At 38.8% G+C, this 16,449-nt stretch overlaps 1 protein-coding gene across 15 annotated transcripts in view; it reads right to left on the minus strand.

The window, feature by feature from the left end:
- The window catches only part of SH3D19 (SH3 domain containing 19), a 73,839-nt gene that overhangs the window by 31,333 nt on the left and 26,057 nt on the right, over positions 1 to 16,449 (minus strand). For 10 of the 15 annotated variants that reach the window (XR_014945769.1, XR_014945770.1, XM_085546524.1 and 7 more), the window contains exon 3: positions 6,506 to 6,546. Coding sequence is in view for 12 of the 15 variants with exons in the window: in XM_015861119.3 (XP_015716605.3) it covers positions 6,506 to 6,546 (41 nt within the window). In the remaining 3 variants the exon portion in view is untranslated. Of the gene's footprint in view, positions 1 to 330; positions 372 to 6,505; positions 6,547 to 16,449 lie in introns of all 15 variants that reach the window. The other 5 variants (XM_015861121.3, XM_085546523.1, XM_085546520.1 and 2 more) reach the window with 1 other exon arrangement.

Below are 16,449 nucleotides of genomic sequence, written 5' to 3' on the forward strand. Positions count from 1 at the left end.
ATTCGTGTATTAAAAGTTAGCAACACCTTTTAAACCATTATGTTTCAAACTGTCCTAATTTTCTTCTTTTTTTTGGACACATTTATATTCAAATTATTTTCTCAGTGGCTACATCATGGTCTCATTCTGATGTTTCCATGAAAAAAAAGGAGACTATCTGAGGGACAATTTTTTTTTTGTGTAGCAAAGATAATTTAGGAAGTGGTAGAATCTTATTGCGTGAAGGATTATGATTGTGCTGTTTCTGTGCCATCACAGAATCATAGCTGAAATCTGAAGTCAGCAAAGCATACTTGATTCGAGCATCACACAGTGTTGGGTCACACATACCTCTTCCACGGGGCATTTTTGATGTGCACTATTCATGAGTGCTAGAGGAAAAAAAGAAGGGGTTACAGAAAAGGAAGAGGAGGTGAAAGAGAACAAACCAAGGCTCCAGAGCCAGAAACTATGATTAAATGGGTTAGTCACACAAGGATAGCATACATGCCAGAGATTTAAAAAGACAATTTGTAATGTCTATTTACAATAAAGCATCTTTTTAAAAAAAAATTTAAAAGCAGATTTTATCTCTACTTCCATGTTGATTTTAACAATGGGTGTTCAGAAGTCTCTGCCATAATTAACAATGAGGAATATAACTGGATATGGAAAAGTTTGCTGTATTGCTCAACGAAGTGCAACTGTATGAACAAGGGGAGGGGAAATAAAATCTCTTTGAATACTTCATTTAGCTTAAAATCATGGTTTCTTTGTGTCTGTGCTTTCTTCTTTCAAAAAATAATGGGTTATATTGAGGAGTTGATCCAGCTGCCAAGAAGCTGGAATTCTCCCATACTCCCACCTAACAGAGAGGTACAGTCAGGCACGCTGGCCCAGGCAGGAAGCACACCTCGAAGTTTCAGGAGTAACAGCCCATCTTCTAACCCAGTTCTGTAAAAAATAGTTTGGCTAAGACAAATAAAAATCCCCTAAATAAACAACACATCACCTTCACTTTTTTCTTCACAGACCTTAACACAGCAATCATATTGTTCACACATTCAAGGAAACAAACGACCAAACAAAAACACACACAAAAATACCATGAAACAATCAATCCAACCACTTCCAAGTTTACTTTTGCAAAGAGGATATAAGTGTTAATGCGGTAAATGTATTCAATACAACTGCTTGGGGTACATCCAAATTGCAATGGTAATTAGAAATTAAAACTAATTACTGAGCAAAACTAAGCCAATAAACCTGCCAATTTCCACCATTCCTTTTTCATTTCTGGATAAATAATACATACTATGTTCTCCCATGAAACTCTAAACATACTTCTATTTATTAAAGTTATTAGAAAAAAATCAGATAAACCTAAAATAGTTCTTTTCCTTCCTAAACAGAAGCAACAAAACTCCGAATATCAAATAAACAAGTTCACTTGAAAGCAACACAATAAAAATATTTACATAAAAGTAACGTCACTAGTAGAAACAAACATCTCATATGTTTTCAAACGTGTCCATTCTGTTGCTTGAAACAAAATCTCCCAGACACTTCCAGAGTCAAGCTCCTTTCATGAATATAAATACTTAATATAAGCATTTATTTTTTAAGGATTTTGACAATTTTTTTTCCTCCTTCTCTTACTTGCTTCTCTCTTTTTGCTTTCCTGTTTTTGTTACTACCACACCTTCAGAGGATCTTTTGTTTTGGAAGCTCTGAAATTCACATTAGAGCAGTGGTGAAAACTATTCCATCTTCTACTCTCAGGTACTCCCTGGAGTTCCACAAATACTAAAGAAAAGAAAATATAAACTTCCTAAGTAATCCTTGTCTCTGGACTAGCACAGCTTTTACTCCTTTATCGTTCAAAGTGAATCTAAATTAAAAAGTGTATGAGAGAAGACATGAATTTTTAAAGCACAGCACATACTTCATTTAAAAACAAACAAACAAAAAAATCCACAGCCATTTTTCTTGCCATGTGGTCTTTTCATACCCTATTTTTCCCTCCCTTGTGAATTGCCTTTTACAAGCCTGCTATTCATTTTTCTCCAGATTTCAAATTAAGACATCTTTAAACTTAAAAATAAAAAACAACAATATTTCTCCATCAGGACAGTCAATTAAAAAGTATTTTAGTGCTGATTTTGCACAAATCCATCCACTCTCACATTAAGAAATGATCTGGGTGACAAGTGTTGATATATCCACAGCACAAATATAGTGGTTTCTAAATAAAGGGTAAGTAAAGTGGTTAAAGAAGGGGTAGGAGAGAAAAATCCAGTGTGCAAACTCCACTCCTTTCCTTCTTATAGTTCTACTGGTCTTGAGAGAAAGAAAGAACATCAAACCAACCCATAATATTGTCACTGGAAACACAAGTATGTATTTCTGTTAACGTCAAGAAGGCATCCAAATGTGTTTAATCTGTAAGAGTATATTTTAACCAAGTAAACGATTAATAGTAACATTGTAAACAGAGAAGAGATGAGTGACTTGCAGATTCATTCTTGGTACACATTTCTTATAGGCAGTATTTAGTGGCTTTAGTCAATTATCTTTGGAATGCGCAGTGAGTGGTAAAGGGTACTGTTTGCGCTGCACAGTTATGTTTTAATGGGTTTTTCCACTACTCTAGTTTCTACTCTAGGTTATATTTTTCAAGCTAATTTGGTATTTCATTTATATTTGGAACACATACAGATAATGGGGCAGGAGGCAATTTAAGCCTCAAGCCCAAGAAGCCTATAAAAATACACTTCCTAACAACCATTGTACCACAAATTGTGATGATACAGATGAGCTGGTGAGAACAGCAGTCTGACATGCATTTTTGAGACTTTTGAAGAGATCTGAGCTAGAATTTACAGTCTTCCAGGCAACATTTTTAGGCAATATAAAGTTCATTCACGGATCTGCTCAGATTCCCTCCTGCTGTGTGTGCTGAGTGCTTCCACAATGGAAACACTACATAATAATATCTGCGCATTTCCATTAGTAAACTATATGAAATACTGAACAGTTTTGTCACTGCAGACTGTTTTAAAAGCAAGTTTCATCTTCTATTGAAGATTAGAACCATAACCTCAAGTAACCCAAACCTTGGGGGAAATTAAGCTTCAAATTTTTCTGATCACTTTTATCTACTGTTCTTTCCAGCAGCTATGAGTAAGCACGATCCTTCCGATTAACTATTTCAGCTAATTCAAATTAACAACTACCAATGGGTTTTAAAGTAATATCATCACTTTCTACAACAAGCAAGTATGCTACTACTTAAAAATATAGTTTCTTTCAATGCTTTCCCAACACCAGGCTAGAATTTTCTACCATGGATAATGTGAAATATATAGACTATTAGACTGAGAAGTTATCCTTCTCACTGAATAGCTGCCTACTAGGGAGGACAAGGGTTATTCATTACAGTATCTCAGGGAGAGCCAAAATTGTGAACAAATGTTCCTTCCTTTAACTACTACTTAATACAGCAGAAGAGCTGATGCGCTGATTCCAGGTTAGAGGACACATATGTGGTATTTGCAATACTGAGGGTGTTACGTGGCAGCAGAAATGCTTTCTTCAGGGAGAGCTAAATTGAGCAGGTTCTTCAAGCTAAAACCAGAATAAATCTAATTTAATCAAAGGCCTGATTAAACTATTCACAAAAAGTCGAGTTTCAAACAATCTTCATATGTCTCTGAAATAACAGCTGAACTACGTTTCTTGACACAAGGGGGAGGTCTTGCTCCTTTTCTTCTGTTTCTGTTTCCAGGAACCTCAGGAAACATCAGGTTGTTCAAATCACTGCTAGGTTGATTTGATGCTTGAATGCAGCTAAAAAAGATTGAGCTGCCCAATTCCCCTTCTAAAGACGAACTTTGGTCCCCCCTCTTGAAACAACATTAGCACTCATAAGACCCCACAGTGAGTGAGTTCAGAACATCAAATACGAAAAAAAACCAAAAACGAGCACTTTCTGTATAGTTTTTGTTCATTTCATCTCTCTGATCCTGTTCACACTATGGGCACAGACCAACAGCAGCAGAGGGGAAGGAGTGTGTCACCCCCAACAGCAGTCTCTATTTCCTGCTTCTCCAGTTCTTCTTTTTACAACTTTACTGTCTGACCTGGACAAAAACCACCAGGTCAAATACCTTCTCACAGCTGACCACACTGCTGGGCACCACAGAGGCTGGCATTGTGGCTGAACAAAAACCTTATAACTACACCTGTAGCGCATGTCTGCAGTTCCACTCAAATTTGATAGTAGACATTTATGAAGATACTTCACTCCTTCCCACACCTTTCCTTGCACTGTGTGTGCCTGCCTTTGCACCATTCTCTACATTATGCCAGCCCAAATGTTTCTGCAGATGGGGAGAGAATGAGGTCACGGAATTGATCTTGTTGAGAAAAAGTAGGAGCCAAAAGAACCCAGGAAGCCCTGAAGCAAGACGAAACAAAAATGAAAAACAAACAAAATACACAGCCAAAAATGACTGCAAAACTGCCAAATGGGAAGACATAGCCTCAAAGTGCGTACAAGCTGTTACACATCCTTCAATCAGCCACAAATTTGCTTAGAACAGAATGAGAATGGAACAAGCTTGTAGGTTTTTCCAACATTTTATGGCAGCAGGCTTGTTTCTGCCAGGCTGTTCTGGAAGAGTGGAGTAGTGAGCAAAAACACCATTTCCCTTTGTCTCACCATTGCAGCACTTAGCTTCTTTTTACTTTCTTTGGCATGTTTCTGTCTCAAGCATCCAAGGAAATAGTTCCACTATTTCAGTGGGAGGCGTCTTTACTGGTATGCTCTTGGCTGAGACTGTCATTAAAAATCAGAAGCGAATTCTGAAGAGTTCAGGTGAAAAAATGACTCCTGAGCACATCTCACAATTACATGCTTGATTTCTTCAAACGATTGCGTGATCTATCAAATAGTTGGAACAAAATAACACCATCTTTCTACTCAGAGTTGTAGCAAACAGCAGGGACAAAAAGGAAAATAAGCCCGCTCCTTCTTTGGCCATGAGATGGGAAGAGACTTACCAGTAAGCCTAAGTAATTGAGCTTAATCATTGTACACAGGTTGGAAGACTGATACACTGCAGATACCTACCATGTTTCTTGAAAATTCAAGATAAGCAGACAACAGAAGCTGTGATTAGGGAATAAAATCAGATTTCTAATGCTGTTAGAGAGAACTATTTTTCCAGACAATACTTTTCCAGATAATACTTTAACTTTTCCAGATTAATGGCAAGCAGCAGAGTTAGGAATTACTCAAGTTCAATTTTTCATTTAGATCCATCCACAGGCATGGTAACTGGCATATATAAGACCAAGGTTTCATGTACAATGCCTTGATAAGTGCATATAGAATTTTTTCTATCATGTGGATAATTCACATTTTTTAAGATTTTTATGGTTATTTACATATTAGTATCATTAAATATAATGAACATAACATGAATGGATTCACAGCTTTTTGACTAGGTGTATTTTTAAATTGATTGTGCCTCAAAACAAGGCATCACTCACTACTGCATTTTCAAAACCATACTTGCCAACTGCTTAATGGTCTTTCAGATCATTTATCAGCTAGAGGAGAGCTGGAGCTTATAAAGTCTCTATCAGTTCCTGACTCAGTGACAAAAGGCCTTCTGTGATCCAGTGCTCTGTTTTCCAGCATCCTATTTATGGCAGCAATAGCACAGATAAAGCGCTGCATTTTAACTACAGCATCATGTAGACTTGCCCTGAATGAAGCATTCATGATCTCCTTTCACTGCCTCCAATCCAATCCATTCTAATGAGCCCCTGGCTAATAGATTCAGAAGAAACAGATCAGCAGTGCATATACTAATGTACTTTTTTCCCATTGTTTCTTCAGTATGAAATTGAAATCATGGACAGAAATGAAACACAAATGAAAAGTGGAAAAAAAGAAACAGTATAAAATACTTCAGAGAACACAGCTGAAGAAATTATCTGTCTGGAAATACCAAGAGCAGGGAAAGAGAGGTTAAAAAAATAGGGAAGAAGAGATTGCCCTTTCATTCAAGATTTAGAAACAATTTTTTGCTTTCAGAAATGAATAATGTGCATGCATCTAATCCTGTCCCCAATATAGCAAATGAACAGGTGCTGCAGATTTCTCCTGAAATGGAACAAGCTTCTAGTCTGTCACATGGCCTAAGAATTGGGCATACATAACCCAAAGTCTTCAGAGATGGATCACATCTGTGCACAAATGCTCTGGTGCTCAAATAAGAAAACATTAGTAAGGGGCAAACAGGAGCAGATCATCAGCAAAACAAAAAGAGTAATACAAAAAGGAAAAAAATAATTACAGTCCTCTTCCCACTCCCAAAGGCTGTTAGTGACTTCCTTTCTGAAGTTAACTTTGACAGCTCAACTTTCTTTTACAAAGTTAATCCAGATACTAAAAATGAAGACGTAGCAATTTTATAATGCAATGACCATCAAGAAGAAAGAAAAACGGACTTACATCTCTTGATTGCTGCTCTTATGGATGACAAGGGTCCTTGGCTAAATAAAGAAAAAAATAAATGGTTACTCAGTGGTTACTTTTTTAAAGAGAAAATAACTAAACAGCATTGTATAGAGGATCCCTATACATTATACAGGGCTTGCCAAATTCATTTTACCTCAGCTACCTTAAAGAAACACATCCAAACCCCCATGCAGTACACAACAATACCCTACCCATACCAATGCAAACCAGGTTACAGCTTAGCTTAGAGACTCTTCAAAGACAGTAAGCCATTTTGGAAAACACATTTTGGAAAACACATGATTCTATATTGAAGTTCATATTCTGTCTCATTTGACTGTAACACCTGGAGAAGTGTGGGTTGTGGAGCCCATGTGGGTGTGTATTTTCTCAGATCATTAACACTTAATGACTTAACATCCCGGAATAGAAATAAAACTTATAGAGCCAAGCAAACACCTATGACCCCTCCGCTAACCATTTTTAACAGTTACTTAATATCTGATCTTCACTTTCAGATGAGGTTGCATTTTTAAGTAATAACTTGGTGGGTGGGGTTAGACGGGAATACAACATAACAAAAAAATTGTTGACACACAAGGACAGAAAAATGTTCCCTTTTGCCAGCTCATCTGTTTTCTTGGTAAGACTAAGGCTTCTTATGACTCTCTCCGAGTCTAGGAGATCTAACAGTCTTTAATAACTTTGCAAAAGGTATTTGAGATTATTATTCCAGAAAGTGCTGCTAACTTGACAAACATGACAGTAATAAACATGCCACATGTGAAAAACTACAGAGGAGATTTTAAGAAAAGCAAAAACAAAACTACTTCAGAAAAAGGCTTTCTTGCAACAAAACAGGTTAAGAACACTCTGTGAGATGTCATCAATAGAATATCCAGCACTTTCTAAAGGCTGCAAGTCTACTATATCAGATTCGGTGTAAGACATTAACTTAATTACAATAGAAATATGTAGTGATCAAGCCTTTTCTGGAACCATTCCTCCTAGAATCATAGAATCACTCAGGTTGGAAAAGACCTTAAAGATCATTGAGTCCAGCCACAACCTAACCATACTACCCCAACTCCAACAGCCCTCTGCTAAATCATGTCTCTGAGTGCCACATCCAAATGGTTTTTAAACACATCCAGGTATGCGTTCCAACCACCTCCCTGGGGAGCCTATTCCAGTGCTTAACAGCCCTTTTGGTAAAGAAGCCTTTCCTGATATCCAACCTACACCCCCCACTGACACAAGTTAAGGCCATTTCCCCTTGTCCTGTCACCAGTGAGAAGGGACAAACCCCGCTCTCACTGTAAGCACCTTTCAGGTATTGGAAGAGAGCAGTAAATTCTCCTCCTACATCCTTCACCAGTAGCAGTACCAGCAAAGAACTTACAGAGAAGGCAGGAGCACTTCGCAGTGCTCTCTCAACACACAGAGTAAGCATGCCACACAGTCAGTGCTTGCTTTGGCTCTGCATGAACTTCCACTGCAATTGCTGATGACTGCAGCTATACCAGTGGGATGTGGAATACAGGATTTTGGAGGAGAGAAGAGGAAAGAACAAGTATGAGAAACATCCTCCCTCTAAAGACTAGGAATGGATGTTGCTCTGACCAAGCTTCCCTCTGAAATAGTTTGGCTCACCTAAAATAAGCAAGGTCTGCTTTCTGTCTGCTTTCAGAAACAGCTCAAAAGTGGCTTAGCCCCTATCAACGCTGCACTAGAAAACATTTCCATCAGTCATATTTTGTCATACATTCTCCACAGCAGAGGGATCTTATTTTCCTTCAAAATGTTCCATCATGATGCAGCTCATCTTCAAGAAACATTTTAGTTCTATGTTCTTCCCTCATGCAACTCAATTCTTTTTTTTCTTCCTTATAGCTAAACTCTTTCTTTTGGATGCCATTATTTGCAGCATTATTCTTCTGTCTTCATTGCTAGGAATAACTGCAATATTTAGGGCTTTATATTTATCATATCTAATATTGGGCAGGAAAAAGACTGAAGTCTGCTCACATGAATCTTAAATCTTTTGCAGGAGCAAATACTTTTTATACTCAGAATTCAACATTTTCTTAAGGTTTAAAGCAGGAAATTAGACAACCTATAATGTATGAATACCTAAGTATAATGTATGAATACTTAAGTATTAGTAAGACCCAAATGGAACAGGTTAATTTCTTTCTTCAGCTGGTAAGAGCACCTTGAATTGTTTCAATTTGCCCCAGAATCTGAGGAGCACCTTTACATTAGAGCAGGCATAGGTGTCACCATATATGCAATAGTCCAAATTTTCTTAGCATCATGCTAACAAAAGAAATATAGAAGAGAACTTACATTCACAGTTCAAAGAACAAAGAAGCAAAATCTTTCATTAAACCAACCCAGTGAAGCTGAAATATGAATATATCATCAGCCAAGCAGTTCAAGTATGCAACTCTCCATGTAATTTAGAACTCAGAATAACATGATTCTGTTGGAAAAATTATTAATTCCCAGACAAAGCCAGCTATTATCAGATAATTTTTCTTTTCCTCTTTCTATTAACAGGTTATCTTCCAAACTATTCCTTTCCTTTGGTAAAGCAATGTTTCCTACACTCAGGAGAGTTTGATTCACATTTAACTTAAAATTATTTAAGCCTTATAAAAACAAAGAAATAGGAATGAACTTAGATTATTATTATTTGCCATGAAACCCTGTAAGGGGACTGAAAATTCCATAGCCTTGCTATGTACTAAACCCCAGTTATTTAAGAAATACGTTGCTCTTAGGGCAGACTGTGATAGTACTCACAGCTGATGCTGAGATAACCCTCCCCTATCCCACAGCCAACAATTTCTAGTCTCCTGTCCCATCCTGCAGAATGAGGAGCAATAAAGTTGCTAACATCATCCTTTGCTCTACAGGAAATGACCCCATTTTCTCTCAAGGGATCCAAATAATTAGTAATACCAAATCAAATTCAGTTCTCCTATTTAATATGTAGGAGCTGCAGCAATGATTCCACCTAATGGAGACCCTGCCTCTTTTCCCACCTCCTCTTGTCTGTAATGGAGAGCAGCTAACCAGAACACACACAGAAACCCCACAAATGTTCAAGTCAAGGAAAAGCAAAGCAGGAAGAAGTTCAATCTGCGTGGGTTCCATCATGACCCCCCAGACAGCTATGTCAGAAGAACTGAGAGGACAGTGTGATAACAGCCAGCCCATCAGGGGGGCAGCAGTGCCCACACTGTCCTGATAGCATGCATAGGCAGAACTCCAAACTCAAAGGGCTGGTAAAAAATACGAATGGACAGCAAGAAGTGGGCACTTTCACAGCGTTTGAGACTGATGAACCTTAGTTTAAGCACCACCCAAGCCATTAATAGTACAGAGCAAGCAGAGATGCAAACTCTCATTCTTCCTGCACTCTAATTAACCACACGGGAGAGGACAACCAGAACACTTCTTCCAACATCTATGGATTTATCCTAGACCTCATTGACAGTCAATTTAATGTACAAAGTTTGTTCAGTTTCCAACTTAGACAGCATCTCTCTTGAGTTTCCCAAGGCAGCCCCTCAAAACAGGGAACTCATCATCCCTGTGCACCTATGCAAACTGCCTCGGTTGGTTCAGAAGGGATCTGTCAAGCTCAAGCTGCTGTACTTGCCAGCTGAATGTAGTTATTCTTGTGACTTCCTGGAATGCTAGCAAAGAACTTTTCAATAGCTGTTGTTGAAATTACTGTGAGGTAAAACAGCAATATGATAAAAGGCATCACATGTTTGTGTTACTTAATAAATAATGCTACCTTTGTAACAGCCAATGTACTACCCAAGATGCAGCTTCACCCTTGGTTTAAGACAGAAAACTGTAGCCAGCGGTGCTCTCTTCCCTCCCCACACCCACCATCTCCTCCAGCCCTTTCATGTTGGTGCTGACATGGCCACAGGTCTGCCTGACCAGCCTCGTGATTGTTCTCATAAGAAGCACAACGTCTGCCCCAAACTGCTGTCGAGTTCTCAGCCAGCCCAGCCGACAGCTCCAGTTGGCTGCAGAGCTCCCAAGAGCACTGGGGTGATGTAAGAGGAGTGGTGGTGCGAAGGGCAGCTGGGGGGGGTCAGGGGCTCTCTGTGTGGGAATCAGCTTGGCCTCTGCTCACAAAAACAAACCTTTAGCCCGTGACTAATGCCATACGTGTAGCTAATCTGACAGCAAATCATCCAGTGTGCAGGTCCTGCCTCAGGCCAGCTTTCTACTCACCCCTCCTCGTAGTTGATGCACTCCTTTGTTTGGGTTTCCTGCTCGTGCTGGTTGCCCAGATCACCTTACTGGGAGATCAGACCAGCACCAGCAAAAAGCAGCTGGCAGCAGCCAGGTGCCTTAACATGCAGATACATCCACACCTTCTCTGCTAAGTAATGGGGTAATGCCATGGCCCTGCGGGTACAAAGGCTGATAAAGATCCAGTCACCAAGAAATCAAATGCTCAATAATGCAGACACAGTTATCTTAGAAACAAGATTCACCCTGATACGACTTCACCTCTCTCTTGGGTTTGTCACCAAAAGCAAGCAGTCCTGAACCAGTAATTAAGTCCAGTGACAATTCAATCCTCATCACTATGCTGCAGATGTCTATGTCTGCATCACTAAACGAATGCAGCAACTGTGACTTCCCACTGTCTGGACAAGCAAAGATAGCTAAGAAGCAGTTAAAATCCAGCTGCTCAGCTAATTAGTATGGCTCACATTGATGAGTATAAGGAAATCCTTTCAGAAATGTTCTCTAGCTGTTTCTTCAACCACTTATTACATATTTATGTGCTTGCCACTGTCACACTTGGGGATGGTATTTCGGCAACTGAACCTTCAATTTTGTGGTCAAACACTGGCAGGATGTCAAAGCAGATCATGGCAGCAAATGCTAGCATTACACCCACCAAGCCTTGCAGTGAACTCATCACCAGGTTGCAACAGCTTTCACAGTTTCACATGTCCAGCTTTCATCTTTTTGTTTTTATGAATCTGAATCACCTGGTTCATGTTTATTCCAAGTGAATACTTTCCTAATCCACAGCTAAGAACATACTAGGCAGAATTCTTTTCACGTCGTGTTTTCCTTCTGACAGCAACCTGGGCTGCATCACATCTTGCCTTGAAGACAACTGTATGAACACACCCATCACAGAAAGGCAAATTCTCACAGCATGAATCACATCATTCTCAGCCTTCATCCATCAGCCTATTTACAGACCTCACTTCCCAATAAAATGCCTATTAGAAGAATAGAGGGTCCTGCTTATTGAAGTTAGACCCAGGAGAACGAAGGTTCTCCTCTGTGCCATCTATCAACAAAGTTTAGTCACTGTTGTGAAATACCTGCAAGTGTGTCATGATGGAAATTTAGAAATTATACTGTAAATGTTTTAATGACAATTTATCCTTGGCAGTAAGTATTTTTAGCAGTTGAAAGCACCTATAAATTTAAACATTAAATGCCATTATCCTGCAGTACAGTAAATTAAATGCAATATAATTGAATTGTCCTAGTGACAGTGACAAATATTTGGGCCCAGCCAGCACTGTATTTAGGCTAAAAAGACAGGGCAGAAAAACTAAAGAGAAGAATGCCTCTATCAGATAGAACATCTAAGCTGTAAACAGCAGCTTTTTCAGATGTAAATTCTTTGCCATTAAAACCTACATAGTTTCTGCATTTCTAAATGGAGTGAGATGACAGCGCCCTACTTACACAATCAAACAATGCAAAATGAAGCTTGCTTCTCAAGAACAGCTCTTTGATTCAATTATCTGCACTAGTATTTTGGTCAGTAAATGAAAGTCTTCAGTAGCCCTGACAGGTAATCCTGCTTGCCTCATACATTTCTCTATATTAAAAATACAACCTGCTGGCTTATTGAGATCCAGAACCTTTGTTATTGACATTATGGATTCATTAAAGCTGTTTTAATCAAGTAGAATGAGCAGGACAAAGGCACAGAGAACACCTGTTGATCTGTATCCACAAGATTCAAGGTGTCTTTACAGGTCTTTAGCTATTGTAAAGTACAGATATTAGATTTTCTTCAATAGTATATGTACTTCATAGAGTATATAATTATAGTAGGAAGGTTATTTTTAAAATTCAGGTTTTATAAAGGAGAGAAAAGTGGTATTTAAATGTCATCATGTGACTAGAAACACTTATTATGATTACTAAAAAAAAAATGGACAATTTTCTTTAAAACAAAGTATTATCTTCAGCATATATATAACAAACCACATGAACAAATTAAAAAGAATGGGGCAGTAATGAGGAATCACCCAAAGCAGTCACCTCTGCCAGCCTTCAGAGAACATAAAGGCTGGGAAGCTGAGGAATAGAAACAGCACAGCTTCAGAGAGTGACAGGAACAAAAGGACACTGACTGGAAAAACGAATGCTCAGCAGTGGTGCCCAGAGGGAGAATGAACTAGAGGTGAGGGATCCAAAACCAAACATTCAGATACTTGCAAGCATATGGACTACAAAGATGCAATCAAACCAAGGGAGCAAGGTGTAAGTGTTGCATATTTTGGCTAAATCTCTTTCCTGTGCAATAATAGTTGACAGAATATAGGTCCAGGGAAGGAGTCCTAGGGGAATCTTGTGGCATTGCAAGGCCTCTGTGAGACTGATTATTGAGTCTTGCTTCCAAGGGACACTACCACTTCTACACTCAGCAATGAAGATAGTATCTGTATCCCACCTAGTGAGAGATTAGTACCATGTAGTTCCATTTATGTAACATAAATGCCAAATTTCTGAGAAGAAACTGAAATGTAAAAATCAGCTGCAGCCACAGGAATGGGATTAGGAGAAACACAATGCCAGCATGACCTCAGTTCCAAAAAATCAGTTGAGCACTCCTGAGAATTTCTAAGTATGTCAGAAAATGCCAAGCCCTTTGACACATAAGGCTGTCACACTCCTTCAGACTAATCCACCATTTTTGTAGACTATCTGAACAGAATCTGTAGCACAGAACTTGCTAAAGTTTAAGCTTTAATTGAGCAAGGAAACAAAAGCAATTTTCTCACTGTTTTAACTATAGGCCTGTATTGAGAACAGATATTCGTTGTGGAAAGACATAGCATTTATAAAATAGATGTATCAATGCACATGTATCAAATATACCGAAATCTATTAGCTCAACCAAAACAAACAAAAAATATAGCATAAACCCTAACACACTGTGAATCTGAACCAAAAAAAACTTGAGTAAGAATTTTACAATATCATCAGCATACAGAGTCGTGCTTGCTTCAAATCAGCCAATTATTATGTAAATAAAATTAATTAATAATAAAAAAATCATCTAACAATACGTAGAATCACTCATTTCCAACCCTCCCATGTTAAAGCATCACAAATGTAAAACACTGTTCGTATATATGCATGATCACATCTCGTTCCAATGAACTGTTGCCTCACCCAGTTACACCCTACAACACATTAGCTCCGTGAACTTGTAACACTGGCCTTGACAGAATGCGCAGTGCACAGAAATTAGAATTTAAAATCTCACAACCACACCTTCCACCAGACCTGTCTTTCCAGAAAGTGCACTGCATGCAGCTCAGTCAGGGAACCAGCATATACACCTGTACGCTTTTCCTCTGCCTGCCTCCAAAAGCACTGAAATGCTCATTTTCTTCTATACTACAAATACTGTCATGTCTTTTGTTACAAAATGCAAAAATTGATTGCTCAGAAATTTGCACTACGTAATAATAAACCATACATTCATGTGCCTGTACGTCTACAACGCCCTGCTCTAAGTTTAAACATGATCTTAAGCTACAGCGCTTTTATCCATTTACAAGGATTCAGCATCTCTGAGATAATGGTCAGGCATTTGCCAAAGATACATGCTACAGATCATTTTTCAAGTAATAGTAGGCTTGTAGTTCTGAGCATACAAGGATGTAAGTAACGTATGGTGTATTGGTAAAGCTCATGTTTGCTTGCAAACGTTAGGGAAAAAGAACTAAGGTTTTAGATTCTCAAATTCTTTCCCAAGGGTGAAACAGAAGCATCAACCATTAAAGCTTAAAAAGACGACTACATCTACCCCAAACACACTGCAAAACCACTATGGGTGGGCAACAGCATTGAAGTTGCTGTAGGATCATCCAAGATACATACCTCAGCAACAGAGAGGGGAGCCTTTAACCACTAAGGGCACTACCCCAGTGAAACAGAACTCATCTTGGAGCAGGTTACCATGCAAACATGCTGCAAGACCAGAGGAACTTCCTCCACCCTCAGTCACACGCCCTGGTTGTCTTATAATATCACGAACCTCAAATAACATGGCAAAGTAGTCAATAGTGCAGCCTCTAATGGATAGTTATAGCTTGAAAAAAATAATCACTATCATCATCTCTTCCCGCTCAACTAAATTTAGCTTCACAAAAAAACACCACATAGAACAGATCAAACTGGACCTTCCTGGAGCAGCAGCAGTTAAGAAACACCTTGCTAGAGCATTTCATAGCCACAGATACCAGTGCTCTGGCCTTTAGGAATTCTCAAAACACACAGCTCTTACACATGCACTTCGATCAATGCACCCTATGCCATCACTACTAAGCAGAGGAAATTGAAGATCTGTGAAGTATCTGATTCAGCTTATTCAGACAACTGAATTGACAGAAAAACCATCTACCACTGGGATCACCCTCATCTCCTAACAACCATTCAACCTCTGATCCTTGATTTCAAATCTTCACAGAGACAGGCTTATAATTTTTTTGTTTTTAAATCTCCAGAGCAGCTTAAAAGCCCTGCATACAGGTTAACACAGCAGGTAATATTTCTAACCTCTGCTCTCGGCAATGCCCTTAACTCAAAAGGCAGAGAGAATTGTTCCTGTCCTTTTTGACATGTCAGCTAACAACCACCTCTCCCTCTCCCTTTGTAACATGTCTCTGGGCCTCCAGAAGTACCGATGACCTTTTCCGTAAGACTACCTAACTGTTTAACACAAGCTAGGTAAGCCCAGAACAATTGCATTTTAATTTTCCCAAGAAGCACCAAAGCTCTAAGAGTTGGACTCGACGATCTTTGGGGTCCCTTGCAACACAAGATACTTACTGGTTCTATAGGGAATAAGAGCTCAGCTTCTTACACTACATGACAGAAAAAGCAAAGTGCATGTGTACTCCTACAAAAATAGCAGGCACCAAGTTCAAAAGAGTCAAAGAGACATTTTTTGCATGCAACACAAGGTCAAGCTGTAGCACTTCCTGCTGCAGAACACTGCAGATGCTAAAAGCGTATATGAATTTAACTATATGCCATTTCTTTCAACTAGTTCAGCTCTTCTAATTAAAAGATCAACCTGGCATTGTTTACATTTTAAAGACATTTGAAAATCTTGATTTGCAATGTGAAAAGAATTGTGGCAATTTTTATTTAAGCTGCTCCAGGAACATTAATGACTTTTTTTTTACATCGTCATTCAGTTACAGCTGTATCACAGATGTAAATGTCTGCTTAGCACCTGTTGCAAGGCAGTTACCACACTAAGGAGCAAATTTTGCCTATTCAAACACTAAGGAAAAAAAAAATAAATAAATAAAGTAGAAGCATGGGAATGGTAATTAAAGGAAATACAAAGGACTCTGGCATCACTTTAGACCTGTCCTAGATGGGAAAAAAAAAAAAATAAATAAAAAAAATATTATTAACAGAAAGCATTAAAATCGATACATATGGTAAAATATTTAACAGAACATATTTCCTTGTCAAGATGCAGAAGAAAGAAGACAGGTTGGGCAGCACTGCATGAAATTTGGTGTCCCATACAGCAGTACAGCGTGGCAGGAAAGCCTCTGCTGTAGCTGTCATTACTGCCCCTGTCCCACACTGCTGCTCTTCCTTCCAAGATG

Source organism: Coturnix japonica, chromosome 4 (genome assembly GCF_054131305.1).
Source record: "Coturnix japonica strain WE chromosome 4, WE-NBRP24, whole genome shotgun sequence".
Taxonomy (NCBI): Eukaryota; Metazoa; Chordata; class Aves; order Galliformes; family Phasianidae; genus Coturnix; species Coturnix japonica.